General features: G+C 53.0%; 5 protein-coding genes across 5 annotated transcripts; 2 read left to right on the top strand and 3 right to left on the bottom strand.

Annotated features, from left to right (window-relative positions):
• Positions 1–3874: 3874 nt before the first annotated feature.
• Positions 3875–4075, top strand: CTAM01_04270 (uncharacterized protein; the record flags this gene model as incomplete). The annotated part of the gene is made up of 1 exon (XM_060520300.1): positions 3875–4075. One exon carries the CDS (start codon positions 3875–3877, stop codon positions 4073–4075), a length of 201 nt encoding a protein of 66 aa, XP_060384945.1.
• A 3694-nt stretch (positions 4076–7769) lies between these two features.
• CTAM01_04269 (uncharacterized protein) lies at positions 7770–11260 on the bottom strand (the record flags this gene model as incomplete). Its single annotated transcript, XM_060520299.1, has 2 exons — positions 7770–11136; positions 11229–11260. The coding sequence occupies 2 exons, from the start codon at positions 11258–11260 to the stop codon at positions 7770–7772; spliced, it is 3399 nt and encodes a 1132-aa protein (XP_060384944.1).
• A 3073-nt stretch (positions 11261–14333) lies between these two features.
• On the bottom strand, positions 14334–14714 carry CTAM01_04268 (uncharacterized protein; the record flags this gene model as incomplete). Its single annotated transcript, XM_060520298.1, has 1 exon — positions 14334–14714. The coding sequence occupies one exon, from the start codon at positions 14712–14714 to the stop codon at positions 14334–14336; it is 381 nt and encodes a 126-aa protein (XP_060384943.1).
• A 1510-nt stretch (positions 14715–16224) lies between these two features.
• CTAM01_04267 (phospholipase A2) lies at positions 16225–17621 on the top strand (the record flags this gene model as incomplete). Its single annotated transcript, XM_060520297.1, has 4 exons — positions 16225–16487; positions 16588–16736; positions 16894–17452; positions 17519–17621. The coding sequence occupies 4 exons, from the start codon at positions 16225–16227 to the stop codon at positions 17619–17621; spliced, it is 1074 nt and encodes a 357-aa protein (XP_060384942.1).
• A 614-nt stretch (positions 17622–18235) lies between these two features.
• CTAM01_04266 (SET domain-containing protein) lies at positions 18236–22163 on the bottom strand (the record flags this gene model as incomplete). The annotated part of the gene is made up of 2 exons (XM_060520296.1): positions 18236–21403; positions 21495–22163. The coding sequence occupies 2 exons, from the start codon at positions 22161–22163 to the stop codon at positions 18236–18238; spliced, it is 3837 nt and encodes a 1278-aa protein (XP_060384941.1).
• Positions 22164–22293: the final 130 nt, after the last annotated feature.

Below are 22293 nucleotides of genomic sequence, written 5' to 3'. Positions count from 1 at the left end.
ATGAGTTGTCCACCCCTCGGAAGACACGCGCACCGTGTGAGTTAAGGCTTGAGAGCGATTGATGTGGTAGCCCTGGTAGAATCGAGCGCGAAGATGGGTGTTGGATTGGGCGCGAGTGACATCAGCTTTCAATTGCTTAGTAGGCTGGGGCTGAAGAAGCTGAGTATTCGTACGGATAGGTAAGGTTCTCCAACCAAGTGATGAGAAAGAAAGAGAAAGGGAAAAGGGCGATGGACTGGAGCTGGAATTGGAGCTGGAGCTTGGGCTGGACAGCTGGAGCTGGACGGAGGCAGGAAACAGCGTGGGAACAAGGCTTGCAAGTGTGCAAGTCAAGGTATCCCGTCCGTAAGCCAAGCTCAGGCACAGTCTCCCACGAACTTGGACGGGGACACGGGGGGTAAAAAGATGCCCGCGCTAAGATGGGATCCCTGCGACCCGCTTGACTTTTGAACTGTGAAATGGGAACTGGCGCTGGCAATTCAATTGCGAACTTGAGGTGCCCACTTGCCCCATGCCCCCAGCATGGCAAGCCGAACGAGCCAGACACACCACCAAGGTAGGAGCGAAGACGGGAATCCTTCCTGGCCGTTCTTTTGCGCTGCTTGCCTCGCCTCCACCGGCCCTCTCTTCCACTCATCGGCATTCTTCCTCTTCCAGTTCGCTCTCCGAACAAACGGCGGCCTAGCTGATATGACCTCAATCGTTGATTTATCCTACGAGTAAGGAGTATCCGTCCTTACTCTAGGCATTGCGACGTGCGTCTTCCCCGCCAGTCACTCGCTATCCAAGCTTTCTACATGATCGCGCTACAGGACCAAGCGCCGTTCATCTGAACCCTAGGTCTAGGATGCTTTCTGATCTGAATTGACGCCGACGACGCGATAGCGCCGCGCTTTCCTTCTGACGCGCGGGACCACGTTCCGACACAAGCCGACAAACCAACTAATATCGTAAGGGTCCGCGGGGTCTCGACTTTCGACTCTCGAGTATCCTTCATTAACCAGCAGCTTGCTTGGCCGGACTGAACCCCTCTATCCCTACGAGTTTACGAAGACAATGTCTTATGCGGCCCTCGAGTCAGACCGGAGCCTCTCCCGGTCCTTGCGACGATGGCCAACTTGGGGTCGACACGATCCTCACTTCTGGACCATCTTCTCACGTTTTTCCCGTCATATCAACGTATCACGCCGGTCTGAGACACGGGAGATGCCATCTCGCTTGATGCGCACAAATCAGCCTAGATTGCTGGTTTGCTTGCTTTTCCTCCCTTGTCGGAACCTGTCTTTCGTGTCGCTCTGAGACTTCGCCATGCGTCCACACAGACACGCGCAAATGCGCATTGCGCTCTGGTGGCCCGCTGCCGACGAATCGATATCACCTGTATGCTCCCCACGCAGGCCTGCTTCTGGCTGTGCCCAGAATCTTTGATGCACCATACGGATACGCAGGCAAAGGCAAAGCAAGGGGCCCAAAGGCGCACAACGTGGCCGGATGTCGACTATCGAGTCCCGTATCCTTCCCGTCGCCCTCGAACAGCCATGAATAGCCCGTGCGACTGTTTACCCTTGTCAGTCTGGGGGTTTCAGATTACCCAGCCCACGTCCCGAAACAAATGCTGCTCGGACATCGTGGTGTATTCACCGATCCAGGTTGCACAAGGCCGTCTTGTACGAGCAAGACTGGGTTAAATGGCACAAGTCGTCCGTCGTGGAGTAACTCGTGAAGTTGTGCTCCACGGTGTTTCCACCAAAAAGGATACGTACCGGTTACGCGCTGGACCCACCAGCGTTTGGCAGTGGCCCCTCAAGCTACTCTCTGGGTCGTTCTAGTCCTTCTATGGATTAGCGTCCAACGTCTCTTGATCGCCTTCTGGTCTGACCAACGGGACGCGGCGCGCTTTCTCGAAGCAGGGAAAACGTCCCCTTTGCGCTCAACTCAACTCTCGGCATCCCAGCCACCTCTTTTTTCGCTGTACCAAAAGTCCAAAGTGTGAAGAATCCCCCTACTAATACTCTCAGTGGCGATTCGCCGACCTTATGTGTGGCCTCCCAGAGGCCTCAATGGTGCCAGCGCATAAGTCAATGGCCTCGCTGCGCCTGACAACTCTGCGTAAGGCAATTCTATCTCAGCGCTCCAGGGAAAATCTCGCACTGTTACGCCACGCCAACACGCGTGTGCTGATGAAGCTCGGAGATTGATATAGTGACTAGAAGAATGAACCTGAATCTGACAAGCCTATGGCCTATTACCAACCTCACGCTTGGCCAAAATCAATGCGGCCGCCCCTCCTTCACAATCCACCTTGGGTACCTATTCTTCACTGAACGGCGTTCGATCTTCAAGAATACAAGAAACCCAACATACCGCTTGCATACTGAAGCCCAGCCTGACGACGGCAGAAGTGAGCAGCAGCAGCAACAGGCAGTATCAAAACTGGCGGTGAAGAATAGGCCTTCGGTTCCTTGCGGCTATGTCACTTATGTCATCTTGGAGTTACGATTTATTGTCTCTGGATGGGTCCACCTCCACTACGCCTTGTCAAGAGTCAAGCTATGATGCGAGCTCATCCGGGGTGGCGAGCGCTGCTATGTGTAAGTGGGTGCAGTCAAAGCCTCTAGGTGCAAGCGGGCCTTGTGACAAGGCCTGCCAACTTATGTACATGTCCTCAACGTAGTGATTGAGGTCGCAGTACGTACAAACGCATCCTCTCTGTATAGTGTGTTGTCAACACAGGCGTGAGCGGCCGTCGTACTTCCTGCCAGCCTCAACGTCGCGCGCTCCGCCACCATACTGTACGACCTCGTCATCTCACTCGGGGGTCGGACTCGCTTCTGAACTGCGTTACGCTGCGATTTTGAGATCACGAGCCTGCAGCCCTATATGTCACGATCACAGCCTCGATGTCGGGTGAGGTTGAAGATAAGCCAGCCATTCTGGAGCCCCTTGGTCGTGTCGACTTGCCTCAATACCAGCGCGAGAGACATCATGACGTGTTGTCGGGCACAGATTTTGGAACGTGGATGCATTCATCGAACAGTGCAACACACCCTCTTGCTAGCTGTCACTTCGGACAACATGTGAAGCTGAATAGCAAGCGTCCCCCCCCCCTCCCCTGGTGTCCTCCTTCCTTCTCGAATCAGAGCTGAAGATTCCGTTTGAGACTCTGCGTCGTTTGGTTCCTGGTTCCTGGCCGCGGTAACCACCGTTTGCTTCCCGGAGCGGGATGTTGCAGCTTCCGGACGACCCGCGACCCGCGACCCGCGTGCCTTGCTTTGTGAGATTTCATAGATCTCGGTACGCTTCGGCTTGGGTTTTTTCCCTCCTTTTTTGGAGGTGATTTCGGCGTACCTCGCCTCCGGCTCGAAGTTCCGTGTAGGGTAGGGGGAAAGGAGGCTTCCTACAGCTTCTCAAACGGTGTTGTCTGGTAGGATCGAGGTCACGCCGTAGCTTGCGGTTTGGTGCCCGACGTAGGCAAACTGATCTGACGTTGTTGTTTGTAAGATAAGGGGCGAGGGGCTACAAATAGATGCCATCTCAGTCTGGGTTTCCCAGACGTGCTTTCCATCCCTTGGATCTTGTATTCATTCGATATAATCACATTCATTTCTTGCACGCCCGTCAAGATACCAAAGAGCCAGCCTCAACCTTCGTTTCCAAGTCTACTCTTGACACTCTCAGCCGCAACTATCACCGGTTACCGAGATACCCTGACAACCGCAAAGTCGTACAAGTCGAAGAGAATCCATCAACTAGCAGAGCTACTCCTCCGGGCGCCAAGTCTCAACCACACTCAAGAGAGACAGAACCAAACACGTCCCCTGAAGTACAACAATACTCATCCGCCCACGACTTACACCCAACTACAAGCTTCATAATGTGCCAATACTACGCTCACGCCTTCACGTGCAAGCACCTCTCCTTCACGTTCGCCCGCTTCTGTCAACCCGCGAGCCTCATCCAGAAACCCTGCGCCAAACGGCAGGTATGGCAGACCATTGGCCTCGACGACGCCTGTGAGGAGTGCTTGACTTGGTTCCCTGACCAGTACCCGTGCCGGAGACCGCGGTATCAGTGAGCTGAAGGGGTAAGGGGCTGCTGTCGTAGGTCGATAACGTGGGCCGAGACGGGTAGGATGTTGTCGTTTGGCTGGTTCCCTAACGACGTGATGATTATTTTGTAGAGGATGTTTGGAGTACTTAGAGGAAGAGCAAGCTGCTTCAAGTCTGGTCCTTATTTCGGGTTATCTGGAGTTATTGTTTCTGGCGTCAGCTATGGGCTATAAAAGGTGAAAAGGTTTAGAGGTCAGATTCGGTATTTCGCAGGGGATGAACGGGATCAAACGATGTAGACGGAGACAACATGTAGAGAAGCGAGGGCGCGGAATTCGCCCTCTGGAAAACGCCACTTGATAACTTTATAATCACAAGCCGAAAATGTATGATCTCCACGATGTTTGAATTTTCTAGTGACTCGAAATCACTGTCGTGGTTTCTGTGTGCCTATCGCTTCTTCTGATCCTTCATCTATGCGTAGTTCTGGTAGTTGATCAATTGTAACGAATGATGGCGGTGGCATGTTTTTGAGGCAAGTCTTGACCTTGTCCGGTCATGTCAAACCCCGTGTGAGCTCAACGTCGTTTGTGGCGGTCTTGCTTCCATGCAAGGATGTCAGCCGAGTTAACACTGGTCTCGTTATATTTGCTCTATCGATCTTGTGCGTAAACAATTTCATTGATACCAAGCGTCATTTTGGACTTAGCTACTAAGGACGATATGCCAATTTGATATACCACCACTCACGGCGTAAATGTTATATGTTGTGACATACGTATACGTCAGTATATAAAATCCCTCGATATTATAAAGGCATCAGACGATTCTGTTTCGTCATCAGAGTATTCGGGATTGAATGCTTCTAGAGCTATGCTGAGGGGTGGTGAAGAAGAAACGATAAATGATGTTAAAGATCAGAGCTTTTCCTAATAACATGAACCCTTCCTTGCCCGAGCATTTCTCAATCACTAGCTTAGACCCAATACTCGCCTTTACCTCGAGTAAGAAAGAGAAAGCATTGTGATATTTCCTCTGTTCAGATAGCCGCCTCTATAGTATAGCTAGAGACGGCAACCCACGGTTAAATCGGATGTCAAGACGTCCATGAGGGTCTTATGTTTCAGTGTGGGTATTTGGTATCTGATCAACAGCGCGCTGGCATCATCAGTTGGCGAAGAGCGGTGTGCCAGTCGGTGCCAGCAGTAGTGCGGGTGAAGTTGTTGTCGATGCTCCATTCAGCTTGGTACATACCGTGTAGCTTTGATTTAGATAGCTAATCCGGGAGTCAGGAATCTAAGATATGATTGTTCTTAAGTCAGCGCTGTTCAAAAATCAGCAGTATTGTGCGACAAAACATCTGCAGATGCGTGCTGCGTGCGCAACTGTCCGGATCAGATTCTCTGCTTGGTCACTCAGGTGATAAATGGGCAGAAACAGTGTGTCGATTACCTTCACCTAGTATTTTGACCTCGACCAGTATACCTTTATGTGCTCCGCCTCCATGGCGCCTTCCCCAGTGGCATCATGAAAGCCTACCTGCCTCAAGTACCTCAAGTCCGACGAGGAAGGAGTAGAAGGGTGTTCACCCTCCTTCGTACCTTCCCGTGCACACCTGCCCACTTACAAGCCCATACAGGCCCCGTCACTCCCATTCCAGTCAGCAGCCACCAGGTGCCCTCTAGGTCGGGGGTCAGTTCAAACTGGCTAGGTGGTGGGGTGGTTCATGATCAGCAATCAATTTATACGCCAACCAGCCTACTCGACGACAGGCTTAGCAAGTACACGAGTTCGAATACCAGCATGAGCGCCAGAGATGTAGCCCCCAGTTGAGCAGCCGGGGGGGGGGGGGGTGGAACTCTTTTGCTATTGGGGTCAGTGTTGGTGATGTTTTTTTGGAATGGTTTGTAGGTCCCTTTTGATGTATTACCAACCAAGGTAGCTGCTCTTGCTCTTATTAATTTACAAGTAAGTGTAGAGTGACGAAGCAAGATCTCGATGCGGAGTTGAAGGAGGCCCAAGACCTAGTCTAGAAGGCGACCTACAATTCATAATGTAAGCGACTGCTTGACTGATTGAGGCACAAGGCAGCCCGATCCAGGAGTAGATTTGCTTCCCGACGTCGAAGGTTGTCACGTTTTGAAATACACGGCAGCCTAGAATTGACTATATGTACACTGTTTTATTCTCCCGTAGTGGGTGGCTTTTGTATTTAGAGCCGGATATCACCAAGCTGAAGGAAATCTCCATGATGAATGAGGACTCTCAGTACGGTCACTTCAAGCACCTCCACAGTTTCGATCGATGCCTGGACAAAACAAACAAGAAATCACCAGATGTTAGGCATCGTTACATAGGGACAACTTGCCGCCTCTTGCCTTCTGACACCATTTCAAAGGCATGAGCTCTGCCATGTAAGAAACGTACGTTCGTCCGACCAAGTATGACCATCCAAGGTCACCTTTACCTCGGCGTCATGAGATCGAGGATTCCCCGAATAGTCGAGCAGTAGTACATCGAGGCCAAGAAAGCTGAAGGTTAGATAGTAGGCAGACAGTCCACGTTACTGACCTTTCTGCTGATGTTGATCGCGTGCCTGTTCTGGTCCCAATTCCATTTGTCAGAGGGTATGTTGGACACTCGAAATACGGCGATCATGTATCTGTAGAGGCAGCACCCAGATGCGAGTCACGTCAAAACGACTTGCTTCCACGTTGCAAGCCCCAGACAAATCAGCTGCGTGTAAGAAAAACGTAACCACCCCTTCCCACCTCACACACGCCAAAGTCAAATGAGTCAGGACATTTCTCTCCTAAATGGCAAAACCAAGACAGACCTTACCATAACCTGCTTCAAAATATCCAGAATCCAGCCACGGATAAAACACAATGACCATCAGCTCCTCTTCTCCCGTTCCCCCTTACCCCAAACTAACAATCGATGTCAACCCCCACGCCGGCACCCCCACCAACCCCACACGCGCCCAACCCCACAACACCACCAAAAAAAAAACAAAAAACATCACGATATCCACCATCGCCATTGACAAAAACATCAACCAAAAACATACAACACCAGGTATTCGCTGGTCGTCACCGACCCAACTACTAATCCGGCCCTCATTGGCTTATCTATGGGAGAGCGGACGGGATCCCGAGTTTTCCAATGGGTATGGTCGTATGTGATGGAATCAGGGCGCAGAGTAGCTGATGAAGCGCACACAAAGAGCAGCAGTGCCTGGGGAATAGCATTGGACTACGAAACCTGCTTGTCCAAGGCGAGGTGAATGACAAAATGGGAAAGAAAATGGAAGTAGAGTCTACTTGAAGCAATGAAAGCCGTGGTTTAGTGATAGTATGTCCTTCAAATGCCTCGGTATTCAAGACTATCAAGTCGTCCTACAAACACTACCTCTCTTTCAGCTTTGAGAGATACTACTGAGACATCATAATCCTTTGGTTTCGTACACTAATCTATCCAGCAGAAAGCTGACGGAGAGAAGCCGTCGCAGGCAATCATATGCATATGCTGAAATGGGGAATCTTATAATTCTAGCCCCCTCGTTCCTATGACGGGGGGTATCATCTCGAAACTATGTCAAAAAAAAAAAAAAACAGAAAATCCCAACTCCCTTTTGTCGATCATGGGTATATAAAACGAAGATGAAAATATTGCCTTCCATTCCAAACCTCCCCTCCAAAGTTTACTCCCGCTTATAGTTCAAATCCATGACGGAACTTTCATCCGGGCATGCGTAACAGCTGCCGGTTTCCGTCGTCGGCTGCCAATGTGCAGAGACTCCCCCGTCTCGTTCTCGGCCAGATCCTCAAAGTGCTGGTGTCCCACCGTGATAAGTTTGATAATATTGCCGAAAGCAACCGCCACCGATGCCGTGCCGACCTTGACGATGGGACCCAGTCCCGAGATGATGAGATGCGAGCCCATCTCGTACTCATCATGAAGGGGCCTTGTTTCGTAGATCTGCTCCCGCCCCAGTTCTGAAGCTACCCAGACCTCCCAGTTGTCTTGTGACCTGTTTGGTCGCTTCTCTGACCGTTGATACATCCTGTGACGGAGACCACCGGTTGTTGTCGGAGACGACTCTCCGCTGCTTGACCCGCCATCGTACACTTCCCTCCGGACGCCCACGAGAAACCCGTTTGGCAGAGCTTCCCACGTCCCCGGATTACTAATTTCCCTCTTCGACTCAATGGTCTCGGCCCATGCACTACAGCTGCGGCTGGGCGGCGAACTCGTATTCCGGAAGCAAATGACGTTGCCTTCTTCCTTTGGTATAAAGGTGTGAATCACGCAGTCGCCTTTCTCTGCATTGGTGTACGCGATGCCGAATGACACAAGCCCAATCGAACCGCATTGAGGTTTTCTTCGTGACGAGTGAAAGCATCTCAGGGACCCCGCTTGAATTGAATCTGTCTCAAAAGTGTGAAGCAGCGCCTTCGTCTTTGCATCAACCAGGTCAACTGTGTGAGACCTCGCCACAAGGAATGAGCCCAGTGCCGACAGCGGCACTACCTGAGATGCTCCGCGGTCATCGGCTGTATGCACGTCGAGGCTTTGCGAGATCCAAGTATCGTCTCGTTGCTGTGTCGCGACGTGTACACATCCTTTTCTCGACGCCGTTAGAATAGACAGCTGCGCGGTGCCGCTGGGTGGGATCTTCTGTACGAGCGGACGAACCGAGACCAAAGGGCTCTTGCAGATGGAGAACTCCATGGGCTCATTTTGACCAGGAACGATCTGTATCATCGTTCCGTTTCGTCGTACGATCACGAGTGGGCTCGAAAAGTCAAAAGTCGGCGTGCCGAAGAAGAAATAAGGAGGCTTGTCAGACCTCGGATTTTTCAAGTCAACCGGGATCGGCTGACTCCACCGGTGCTCAACCAAGTTCCATAGGAAGACTTTGTTGGAGGATAACAATGCCAACCAGCTAGACTTCTTGTCTGTAGCGACTGCCAATACCGGAAAGGGGTCCTCGGGGGGTGCCTCGATGTCGGCGAGCGAGTAGTCTCTTTCGCCCGACCTGACATCCCAAACACGAATTGAGCGGTCCAGGCTGACAGAAATGATATGTCCGTCGTATGACGAAGTCATGCGCAAAACATCCAGAGTGTGAGCCTCTGGTAGAGATTCAATAGCCAAAAGGGGTTTATCTCCCATGTCGTCGTTGCGCCTCGACTCAGCATCCTCTCCCCATAACAGGTAGTTCATGAGAAGACGGACGGCGGACAGAATGAAAAGCACGGTGACGAGAAAGTGCTTCAGGTGATGATCGATGAAGTCGTAGAGAGCCGGGAGTAGTGGACGCTCGGGCGTGACGGGTGTGCGATCCGCACCCTTTAGGACGAATACTAGAGGGTCATACACCCGAGCGATGTAACTGTGGGATCTAGGCTTGATGACGTTGATAACCTCGCGAGCGCTTTCGTGGTCTTGAAGCCGAAGCCAAGACGTTGGGCTGCGTGCCTGGTGAATGTCGAGTAGCATTGAGTTCTTCGGTTGGCTGAAGCTGACTGTGTCTCTGGAGATCCTGAAAATCCCACGCGCCAGTCGGACGAAGGTATCATTTTCGAAAAAGTGCCACTGAGCAATCAGAACAAAAGTGATCATGATAACGGTACCCGCGATGCGCGTAGACAAAGCAATCTTGCCCTGCAGCATTGCCTCAAAGCAGCTCCTGTTCACTGGCAGCTGGTCCTGCCCGTATCTGTTATTCTTCAGCGATGCCTTGGCAAGCGCGTCACTGAGCTCTGTTCGTCGCACGTCCACACTGAGAACAGCAAGGAAGAAGGTCGATAAGTAAAAAAAGTCAAACACGATAGCGACGGCCACAAACGTGCAAAAGGCGGACACGCCCGGTGAGACGATTTTCGATAGCCCCCATAAAATGAGCACGTTTTGCGCCGAGCTGGCCAGCGCAACATGTGCCGTTTCTCCAAACGCACGGCTGATTCGACTACTCGTACTGTTCTCCGAGGGAGTCAAGATGACGGCGTTGATAAGTCTAAAAATGTTTTCGAGGCTCATGGAAAGAACCACGACCGGGTATGCCGCTTGCGGGATTCCGGACAAGTCTACCCGGAAAACGGCGCAAACAGTGAAGCTTGACATGATAGAGACAACAATCTGGACAAAGACTGTAACTATCAGGCCAAACTTGGATTTGACCGCCCGCAACTTGGAAAGGCTGTAGAGAAAGTAAATAGCGACGAGGCCATATGCCAGCGCCAGGATTACCGTGTCTTGCATGGAAATGGGCATGAACTGGAACTCGTAGAGCTGACTGTCCATGCTTTTTCCGTCAGCTGGGTAAGCTGTCCATTTGTCTTTCATCCGATTCGCGAGCAATTCGGCCTTTCTCTCCCACTGGCGACCGACTGGGGAATCACGCAAGTGGATCAACGTTATGACGAGAGCGTCGGCGGCCAGAAGTCTTCGATCTTCGAAGCGCTTGCCGCTGAAGACTATTGAATGTCTTAGAGTCACATTTACTGAGGTCGGTTGCGTCTTCCGCGCATTTACAGTTGATATGATGTCCGTGTCGGAAGCTATCCGCTCATTGGAGCAGGCCCAGTACTGGAGTGGCGAAGAGAAGAACCAAGACTGGTTGGTGAGGCCGTTGATGACATGGAATGCATCCCGGTCTCGAGGGGTAAGATCTGCATCTGCATATGGATCGTGGGCCCGGAGGGACGTTACGGGCTGCCGTGGGCTGAAATCTTTGGTGGGACCCAAGAGCTCATCCTGCAATTCGAGCGCGCCCAGCAACACGTCGTGGTCCAATGCTTTCATGTAGCTGCCGTGAACCCAAATGGAGCGCATTATTACGTCGGACTCGGTGCTGTTTTCCTTGAGCGGCTGCGCAGCAGTCCACACATGATGGGGCAAGTTGGAGGCGCCATTGCTCAGATCTGAGGTATAGAGAAACGGAAAAGGGTATATGAGGATCGCGGCGACAGTGACGGAGATGATGAGAGTCGTGACGACGTGTCTGGCGGCATATCGACCGTATCGCGCGAAGGCTCGGCGGAGAGGGTGGTTTGTGGCAAGGGCTGGAGCTTCCGTCGTTCTAAAGGCAGGTCAGTCAGGACATGAATTACAATGGGGCTGATCCATGATGAGTGGCACCAGCCTTGGTCGGAGAAAAGAAGAGATCCATACCCTCGCAAAGGATACAAAAGATACCAAATCATCTGCGGCGATGGTTGCAAGTAGACTTGCAGCGACTGCAGCAGAAGAAGTGGGAGTTGGAATTGCAGAGTTGCAGGAGCGGACGCTGTTTAGTTGAGCTTGTGATCCATCCAGTGTTAAACTGCACGGGATAGCAAAGTTGTTGTTGTTGTCGGTATGCAAGTGGAAGTCGTCGTCCTCATGATTCAACTCGACACTGAGCGTTCAGGTGTGGCGGTCCAAGAAATCGAACATGCGGAGCGCCGATCGGGGGATCGTTGGTTCAAGAGGTATTCTCGACGCGGCGGAGAGGTACGGAGGAAGCTTCTGAAGTGAATAGGGCCCTTTGGTGGAGGGATGTGGGCTACTGATGTAGACGTTGCGTGGAAGCGTGACGGGGATGGGACGTGGTCAGTCGGGTCCCAGGCTGGTCGGTCGATCGGGTGTCGGTCGAAGTGTGTAACAATGGAACGACGGCGGCGGGCAGCTGCGATGGAGCCCAAAAAACGCCAGGACGAGACTAATTGTTAGTGTCGCGCTGGTGCTGGGCGAAGGCTTGGAAGACGTTGTGGAAGATTGTGTTAGTCGCAGGTGGAGGGGCGGATCAGGTAGGTTGGGAGGAGACTGGTTGACGTTCACCGGAGGGCCGACTGTAGTCGCTGCTTCGGTGTGAGTGGATGGGTGGTTCGATGGGATTGCAGTGCGGCGCGATGCGGTGCTGGGTGGTGTGGTGCATGCAATCTTGGTCGAAACGAGAGGGATGCGGAGAAATAATATGCGGCCAAGACAAATCAGAACCTTTCTGAGCGACCCCCAGCATGGACTGGAGAGAGATAGAGAGAGAGAAAGAGGAAGGGTTGTCGTCCGGAAAGGATCAAGTACCCTCGCAGGTGGCAGTTTAAGGTACGGCGATATGATCGATCGGGTGGTGGTAAGTGGGTAAGCTGGAGAGACGTGAACAGAGACAGGACTAGCGACACGACCAGATGGACTGGGAAAGGTGCGATTCAATGTAATGTGAGGTGTGAGGTGTGAGGTGCAAGGTGCGCGGTTGACGTTCGGCGCTGAGAGTATGAGGCACAGCTAAGGTTCCTTGGGCTAAGGTAGTCGAGTGTGTGTCCGTACCGTGCCGTACCGCGCTAGAATCTCAGAGTGGCCCTCTAGCGTTTACAAAGTAAGGTAGGTACGGAGTACTGTGTATGCGCTCCCCTCATCTCGCACCTTGGATGCTTGGCACAAATAGTGGCCACCTCAGGACTCAGGATCAGGTAACTAGACCGGCAGACGGCGGTACGGAGTCTTGGGCAGGTGTATCTTTGGGGGGGGAACCGTGGAACCTGCCGATGGTAGTGGCTTGGTGGCAGCATCTGTCGGGGAACATGGGACGACTTTCCCTACAATGTGAGGTGACTTGCGCTCTTCAACCCCTGTAACGCGCAAAGGAGACTGTCCTCGACCTGAGATTCAGAATGCGACCTGCAGGGTCGAAGAATGAAGTAACCGTAGACGCACTTGAGTCCGGGGGAGGGGGGAAAGATGGAGCGACAGTCGATGACTCTGCTCTCGCCCTGATGTTTCGGTACTCGGAGGGTCTCTGAGACCTGGAGGAGACTAACGACTTGTTTGGTACTTGCAGCTTGCAAGCAGCGCTCCCGTAAAGGCAACACCTAGGTATGTAGATACGGAGTAAAATGGAAAGAAAAGCCATGGACCTCATACTGCAGTGACTACGTACCAGCGTAAGGGGGGGCCAAGCCAGGGGCGTTTTGGCGTCACTGCCAAGCTGGAGACCGTCCCTGCTCCAGCTCTGGGGTGTCTGATAGGGGCATCGTCCCACTAAAACCTGACACCCCTTCCAACTGGGTACCGAGCGCTGACGTCTGCACGTCTTTGGATGGTGAGACAAATCCAAGAGCAGGGAAGAACTTCTTCCATTGCAACAGAAGCAGGAGGGTGAGGGCCACTAGCGATGAGCTGCCACGGTATCCCGTAGGTCGACCAACCAATGCCCTGCCTGCATCAGAGAAGAAGCAACACGTCAAACGGTTAGGTTTCTCGAGGAAAACCCGGACCAGCTAGCTATCGAGTCGAGGTGTGCGTCGGTGTGCCGGGACCCATAGGCCATGGCATGCCGCATAGGGGATGGGAAACAGACGCAGCCAGAGGAAGAACGATCTGGACCAGAAAACATGGAAAGCTTCCCACAGGTTTGGAGTATCAGACAATGGAGAAGGAAATAAAGTTGAGGGGCGGTTTGGGGCCTATTTTGGGTCGGAGAAAGTTAAACAGCAGCCGGGAAACTGGGGGGATCCTGAGATGAAAGCAAAGCTCGAGACACCTCGAGAAGAGACAGGGAAACAAGCACAAGAACAAGCACAAGCATCTGGCTTGCACCTTTTGGCTTCCACAAGTCTGCGCTCTGGGTCTCCGAGGGAAGCACTCCGGATGGCTGGCCCTCCTCTCGCCTGCCCTACCTTTGAGTGAGAGGTGAGGGACGTCTTGCGTGATGCTGCTTCTGGCTAGCCGCCCATAACCAACCTGTGCCAGTGATGCGTTAAGTCTCAAACATCAGACCTTTGATAAGCTTTCTGCGACATTCCAGAACTGAAGAAGAGTGTCACATTTCCGCTCTTCTCCCTGGCTTTTTCCTTTCCTCATTCTCTGGCTCCCGACTGGGCCGCCTGGAACCTCTGGCCCGACCGGAGACTTCTTGAAGGGTTCGGCAGGGCGGCTGGTCTTGGCGTACCGTAGAACTGTACATCTTTCCACAGTCGGATAATGGTGCCGACATGGTGGCTTTTTCCGTTCTTCCATCTCGCCAGCCAAGCCAGGACAAGTTCCATTGACATCGATGGACGAAGGGATTGGAGCAACTGGCCGCAGGAGCATTGGCGCGCGCCTCTTTGCTGATTCGCCTTTCATGAGTCGCGGCACCCTCCTTCACGTCGTCGAGGACACCTGCTGTCTCGTCTTTGCTTGAATATCAGGCAGCGTCGCAGCCAAGTTGCCATAGAGGGAAAACTCAATGATGCTCGTTTGGAAAGGGACCGGGCGTCCGTGGTTCCTGCAAAATTGGTGGATGTGTGTCCGTGTAAGTCAAGCTGCGCGGTTTTCCCAGCTCGTATTGGGGTGGTACGCTCGGTTGGGGTAGCTCGCAGCGGCCATTATCCTGTTCAACTTGGCCCGGGACCAGTTTGCAAGCGTCAAGTTTCTAGGCGGGCCTCGGCAACATCCCCCCCAAAGGGTCAAGCTCGGAGACGGAGAACCCTGGAACATGGCTGTGCTGGAACCGGCGAAGCGAAAGGGTCGAAGCCCATGTTTTAGTGGGCATGCTCGTTGAAGTTTCCCATCATCCCGCCCATGGACGGACCGTGACACTTGGGAAGAGGAATTTGCCCATGTATGCGTGAAAGAAACCCGTCTTGAGGGTGTAGGCCCGTGAGCTCGATTGGCGCTGCGACAGCCAGGCGCTGTCATCGCTCGCTCTTCTGGAACGCGGATGCTTTCTGGCGAGAACAGTCTGGCATGTATCGTGTACGGCAGGAGTCGCGTGGCGAGCTCGACGTTCGTAGGTGTGGTCCGGGTAGCAATTCGCGTCAGGGGGAGCTGCTTTCGAGTGGCTGATCGACCATGATGGATGCCTCATTGGAGTTTGGGGGGCCGACGTGCGATGGAGCTAGATGATCGAAGAACATGATGACGAAGCTTTTGTGCCCAAAGGCTGACCGGCTGACAAGGCCTTTTCGTTGATACCCATCATCCTTGATAGCGATACCGGTGGTGGATGATGTGAGGGTCGTCGCTATGGCATTGGGTTGTTGATGTTGATGTTGGTGTTGTTAGCAGAGAAGCTGTGGGTGTATGTATTTGTCCGAAATAGCTTCACGATGTTTCGGTACAAGACAGCGTCGGAGAACCTTCCCACGAAGATGGAAGGGAAAGGGAACAGGCCGTTCTATATACCACAAAATGCCCTGGCCAGCATTTGCACCCGCCAACCCAGAAGTAGATCTGCCTAAGCTATAATTAATCAGATGGGCAATCTCGCAGCACCAGTCTACCAGTCGCCAGCCCGAGAAATGGAAGACAAGCAGCAAATGCCAAAAGCAAACACACGGGTTAATCACACCTTGCGTGGGCCATGGGCCGTGGTAAGCTCTCTGAATCACCGGGACTCATCATAATCAGGCCATGAGGACGCTCAAGTGGCCTGACTTCCCACTCGCGCCGTCTTCCTCATTGGCTCCGCTCCCTTTTGCCCTGTGCGGTTGGCACCACCTTTGCCGAATCCCTCCCCCTCCAGGGCCCCAAGGAACGGGACCCTCGTGCGGCGTGCCTCGTGCTCCCTCAAGTCCCAAAGTCCCACCGCAGGACCCCTTCCCGCCTTGCCCGCGTTTAACCCACCCCTGATTCCCGTGCCCGGGCAGCATTCGGCAGACAAATCCCGGGTATCTTCACAAAACCCAATGCCAATGGTAAGCGACCCTTGTGCTCGCGTGGAGGGAGCATCGTATTCTTTCTTATTTGCGTTTTTGGTATGTAAATACACTAGGACCGAAGTCCGGGGTACGCCTTCCACGCCGGCTGTGGTTGTGAACGTGACATCGGGGCCGGTGCGGGTGCGCGGATGCGAAATTTGAGTTTGACATGGGAATTCCACATACCGCGAACTATTTACACCGCATAAAACCAATTTATGAGTGTATGAAACATTCAATATTCTACAAGTTAGTTGGAGGCTTCAATTTTACAGTTTAAAACGAAATAGATCAAATCCAACGTTGACACCCAATAGCAGGTAATTACCCACCCTATGGGAATCTCGCACTCAAGTGACCCATCGCAGCAATTCTCGCAAATGCTCCAGCTGCAACCTTAGTCATGCAACCGCACATACCTCATTCTCACACTCACCATTAGTGCCTCATCATTAGCCACTCAAGTGAACGACTGTCATTTCCACAGTCCTAACAAGTCAGAAGACATCATGAACTCACGAGACCAGGCGGCCCCAGAGGACGACCCCCTGTCCGAGCTCATCACCACCTACAACGAGCTCAACGGCGCCTTCATCGAGGAACTCGACGAGGAGCCGAGCCCCCTCGAGTTCATGCGCTACGTCGCCCGCAACACACCCTTCGTCGTCCGCGGCGCCGCCTCCTCGTGGCAGTCGAATAAGACATGGGATAAGGAGTATCTGCTGCGCGTGTTTAAAGATCAGACTGTGAATGTTGCCGTGACGCCTTTTGGGTGAGTTTGGAAGGAAAATGAATTCTGTGCTCGCTCTGCCCATTTTGGAGGGGGTGAAATTTTTCACGATCCTTGACTTACACGGTTCGTTCACACGCAGTAATGCAGACGCCCCAACCGACCATGAAGGAAATGTCGTTTTCGCGAAGCCACACGAGGAGGATCAGGATTTTGAAGAGTTCCTCAACTATGTAACCAACCAAGAAAAGAGTAAAGATACGGCCTCAGAAGTCAGATATGCTCAAACACGTATGTCACTTGTTCCCTGCTCTCAGCTTTCTCATCACACTCATATCTTCACATCAACAATTTCATATCTCAATCACAATGAAGAAACCTCAACCACATCCAACCCTCATCCACTCTCACAGAATCTCAAAAACAACTAACCCTCAAACCCCCCCAGAAAACGACAACCTCCGCAACGAGTATCTCCCCCTCTTCACCCACGTACCCCCCTCCATCCCCTTCGCCCGCATCGCCCTCGACCGCGACCCGGACGCCATCAACCTCTGGATCGGCGCCTCCCGCTCCGTCACCGCCCTCCACAAGGACAACTACGAAAACATCTACGTCCAGGTCCGCGGCCGCAAACACTTTGTCCTCCTCCCGCCATGCTGCCACCCCTGTGTCAACGAGACGGCCCTCACGCCCGCGACGTATTCTCGTCGGGGAGAAAAAGATGGTGAGCTGGTGTTGAATATGGACCGGCCTGAAGGCAGTGAAGCAGAAAGAGGAGAAGAAGATGAAGGAGAAGAAACAGCAACATCAAATACTATCCCCTTTGCGACATGGGATCCGGATCAGCCGCAGGTCAACGCGACGCCCTACTCTCACCTCGCTGAGCCTGTTCGCGTTACGCTGGAGCCGGGCGACATGCTCTACCTACCCGCCATGTGGTACCACAAGGTTTCCCAGTCCTGTCCGGAAGACGGTGAAGGCTTCGTCCTGGCCGTCAATTACTGGTAAGCTTATAGACATCCCACACATCGCGGTTTGTAAGCACCCCGGTATACTGACCACCACACCAGGTACGACATGGAGTTCAGCGGTCCGTTATACCCCCTCAGCGCCTTTGTGAGGAACGTCAGTCTCAAGACAGCACCGGCAACTTCAAAAGGCAAGACAATATAGCACATGAACAAGCATCACCCGAGCATCAAAAATAAGCAGTACTTTCGCCTTGATTGAGTCTCTTCTCAATACTTGCATATCCCCCTTCCGCCATATGTACATTTGTGGTTTTGTTTGTGTGCGGATATACGCCCAGATTACCTAGAAAGGGTGGCGTGGCTCTCTGCCTCGCTCACTGTCGAGAGGCATTTCTTTCCCTCATCGTTTGGTCATCCTCCACCAGATTTCGGGGGCCCATGTAAAGCTATGGGCTTCACCGGGCCCAAGTGAGTTGATGAAGAAGCCCCCCTTTCCTCCCAACATGAACGCCAGCTATTCGAAGTGAATCATGATACACTAGTTTTTTTTTCCCCGTTCCCGCCCACCTCCGCCAAAAGTTTCGTCTTCATTGCCTTTGTCTTGGTTGCTATGCATATAGTATAATCGCAGGAGACAGATCCAAATGGGTATGCTTTGAGGTGATGAAAATCAGAGGCGGCAAGACGCCCGCCTCCACCAAGGAAATGAGTTCAGGTCCCAACTCCAGCAGGCGACTTGGCCTGAGAAATACACAGGGCGAATGCAACCTAATGGTGCAGCCCGACCACCGATAACACCAGAAAGACCGATAGAGATTAGTTGAGGAATCCCTTGCACGCCGCCGTACCGCAAAGGCAGGGGATACGGTCCAAGCTGCCAATCTCTCGCTCAAACTTGTAGTCGTATGTCAACTCCTCATCTGCGCTAATGTTAGTTCCACGTGAAAACACAAAGAGAGGATCGAGGTTGGGTAGCATACGTTGAGCGATGTCGCGGAGCGCATAGATGACGATGCGCTTGGTTCCGTCGACCTTGATAATCTTGGCAGTGCAGTTGGGCATACAGCTGTGGTTGATGAAACGAGCAATGCCACCCTTCTTGGTTGCGTCGATGACCGTGTTATCGTCAATACGGAACAGATAACTGCTGCCCATACCGCTCTTGAGGTAACGCTTCTCTCGGATCTCCGAGATTGATTGTCTGACCTGCTCGCCGACGTACTCGATGATCATGTCATCCTTGTTAATATTCTCCTCCGTGTATAGACCCCAATTATGAATAGCAGATCGTGCAAACTTGACAGGCTTCTTCCGCTTTTTAAGCTGGTTGAACTTGAACGCGTCAGAGTCGCCCGAGATCTTCTTTTCATCTTGGAGTGCAGAGACATGCCGACGGTTGTTGGCACGATTTGCTCTCGAATTGCCCTTTGCCACCGCCTTTTCTGCCACAGCAAGCCTGCTAGCCTCAATCGCTGCGTCTTTGCCGTCCTTGTTGTACCGCGCTTGACGTGCTTCTCTAGCCTTCTGAACCTTAATGTGGTGAGGCAGATACTTGGACTTTTCGGCGTTGAGAATCTTCTTGACACCCTCGGTTCGAGCAGCGCCGGTGGAGTTGGGTACATAGTAGCCATCGATGCCCACAGCCTGGTCAACCGATCCAGTGGCGGAGTTGAGCTCTCGAACACGATTACGCCGCCATAACCACAGAAGCGGGTCACCGAAATCTGCCCCAGTAAACCTCTTTCTGAGTTTCGAGATATCTGGACTGTCAACCGCAGACAACGACAGCTCTTGCAGTACAGAGATATCGAGCCTGAAATCGCCAGACAGGCCGAGGGCTGGAGCTGGCGTGGTAGTGAATAATGAGGGATCTGCCTTGGCCTTCTGCGGCTCTGGCTCTTCCTCTTTCTTCTCTACAGGCAAAATCTCGGTCTCGACCTCTTCCGGCAAGGGTTTGACCGGAACTGGTGTCTCCTCTTCTGTCTCTGTGGGATTCTGAACTTGCTGCTTCTTCAAGGCCTCCCTTTCCTCGAAGACTTGCCTCTTTGACTTCTTCTTTAGCTTCTGCTTCTTTGCCAATCCCTTGGCAGCCGATAGCGCAGGAGTCTCTGAGCGATTGCTCTGGGTCTCGAGTAGGTCAACATCGGGTGTGGCCTCTGAAGAGGCCAGCAAGTCAGGCTCGACGCCCTCCAAGTTGACTCCGAATAGTTCTTCATCGGACTTCTTCTGACGCTTGATCGCCGATTGGATCTCCAAGTCGAGCTTCCTCTTCTTCGTCGAGGCTAGGCCATCGCCAATAGCGAAGCTTGCCTCCGTCATAGAGTCCTCCTCGCCGGGACCCCAGGAGGCAAAGTCGTCCTTGACGTCGTCGTCTGTGCTCATACGGCTACGGGGTCGAGAGTCAGGCTCTTCAGTATCCCTCGCCAGGGACTCCCTGATGGCGGCCTCATCATCGGACTCAGCATCGCTATCGTAGCTCTTGAGACGATGGTGCAATGATCGGAAGGCACCACGGCTCTGTTGTGCTGCGCGCTTGCGGGAGAACGGGTCTGTGAATCCATGATTGCGTGAGGCTCCTTGGGCAGTAGCCTTGGCCTTGCGGATACGTGGCAGAGCAGCAATTTCCAGGCGACCTGTGCGACGCTCAATTGGATCTGCGCCAGAGTTGGGTGTACTAACTCCAGGGCTCTCATCGCCGGCATCGACGGTGACAGACGGGACAGATCCAGCCGGGTCCTCCAAGTTGAGCTTTCGTCGCTTGCTTGCGTGATTTGCTGGATCCAGAAAGCTAGTCAGAGCAGGAGCGGCAACTCTCGTCCGTATGTGCTTGATCAAGTGCTCTGCTAGCTCTCGGGTGACCACTTCGCAAGCCTCGAGGACCGGATCAAAGTTCTTAGCTCTCTGTCGCTTCTCTTCCTCAAGGTCTGCTTCCTCTTCACGACGACGACGATCCTTATCCTCGCGCACTCGTATATCCGTTCGGCGTTTGCGCTCGGGACTGGGGGTTCGCCGTCGTGGTGGCGGAGCTGCAGATTCGGAGTCTTGGCCTGTCGAGGGCGGAAGCGATAATTGCATCACCATGTTGTACGTGAACAAGTCGGTATGGTTAGCTGCTCTGTAGCATTTCGAAGCCTCGTTACGTCCATGAAAGGAGTTGGGAAACAGAATGTAGTATCCCGTTCGGTCGATGCGAATGTCCTCAAGGGCAAACGCTTTTAGTCGTTTCTTCATGTGAGGTATGGTCGTAACCATGACTGGAACATGCTCATGCGCAACGAAAATGTACGGCTCGCCGGCAAGCTGCTTCGCGATAACCTTCTCTTCGAGCGCAATGTGCATCTTGGGCTGGCTAGGGACCCAAGCAGGCACACCGGCCACGGCCTGTCTGTGAGAAGAAGGACCCTTTGGTGCCATCGGTGGTGGCCCAGGAATCTTTTCGGGCGCAATTCGAGGGCCGGTGGGCGGCGCCTTTGCAATAGAAGCATCCCGTGTAACTCTGTCTTTCTGTAGAACTTCCTCGAGCATGCGACGGCTTTTCTTTCCTTCAGGATCGTATTCGACTCGAATTGTGTTTGCCTCGATTCGTTGCCCGTGCATGGCTTTAACAGCTCGGCGCGCTGATTCAGTGGCCACAATGGGGTTGGGTCTCGACCTGCTGGGATGCGCATCCTTATACCGAAACGTTGCAAAACCTAGGTAGCTGCCCGTCTCAGGATGCATTTTGTTACTGCTCTCAGCAATGTCGCCAAACGACGCAAAGGCCGCCGTCACCTTTGAAAAGGTGATGAGAGGATTGAAGCCAGTAACGACAATCTGTGTAGGCGGCCCAGGACCAATTGAGGTCTTAGGACAATAGGTGTATGGTTTCAAGTTGTATGGCGACTGTCGCAATCGGGACTTTGGGAGATGAAAATCGGTATTGATATAACCCAATCGCCCACCTTTGGCGAGACGAGGGTCTGGAGGGGGGGCGTCATCATCTTCCTACTCAGTTTATTAGCCAAAGCTCTCACACACAAAAGATGACGCCTCCCCCTCCCCCTACACTGGGCAGGTTTATTGTATTTGTACGTACCAATCCAAACTCCTTATATATCGGCTTGGCATCTTTTCTGCCGTGCTTCGATAGGGTCCGGTCGTTGAAGGGATCATATGTGCACTTGATGCCTTTTCGCGATCGATTGGGATCTCGCGCGGGAATGCGCTCAATTTGAGGATATGGCTCCGGGAGTGAGCTGTTCAGGCGGGATGTTGGGGTATTGAGTGAGACCGCTGCCTCGCCCCGATCGGTGTTTTGTGCTTGTGGCATAGTCGTTTTCGATAAGGCAGCATTGCCTGGGTATGAAGGTGATTCAATGGAGGTGAGCGGCGTGCCGCTGGATGGAGGGATATGAGATATGCCGCTGGGGACAGCTTGTCGCGCAGCCGTACTGAAGACGGATGAGCCCGTACTCGCGTAAGAGCTTGCAGATCCGACAGCGTTGAGAGTGTCTCCTAAGGGCGACTCATGACCGTCGTGTGGCTGTTGCGAAGTGTCGGAAGGTAGGCCATCAGCCGTGGATGACCTTTCTCCAGTTGTGCCGTTGACCGAAGGGGTGCCGCCGCTCTTGGAGCCGCTAAGCAGGCCACCTGCCGAGTCTTGAACCTTAGCCTTTGCCTTTTCTCGTTCGTTGGCTCTGTCCCTAGCGACGCGGGGGGCTGCAGGGAAGAACTGCGCGAAGCTCGCCGAAGATTGGCGGGTCATCGTGAGATTGTTCAGCTTTCACCGCTCTCGCCTGCCACCAACCATCGTCTCTTATATGTCGGATGATCTTAAAGGACAGAGGTCATCGCCGAAGAAAGCGGCCGCAGCGGTGTAGCGGGAGAAAAGGTCG

This window comes from Colletotrichum tamarilloi (genome assembly GCF_030869305.1).
Source record: "Colletotrichum tamarilloi strain Tom-12 chromosome Unknown Scaffold_10.1, whole genome shotgun sequence".
In the NCBI taxonomy this organism is placed as follows: domain Eukaryota; kingdom Fungi; phylum Ascomycota; class Sordariomycetes; order Glomerellales; family Glomerellaceae; genus Colletotrichum; species Colletotrichum tamarilloi.
Note: the sequence above shows the minus strand (reverse complement) of the source record. Positions and strands in the feature narration are given on the sequence as shown.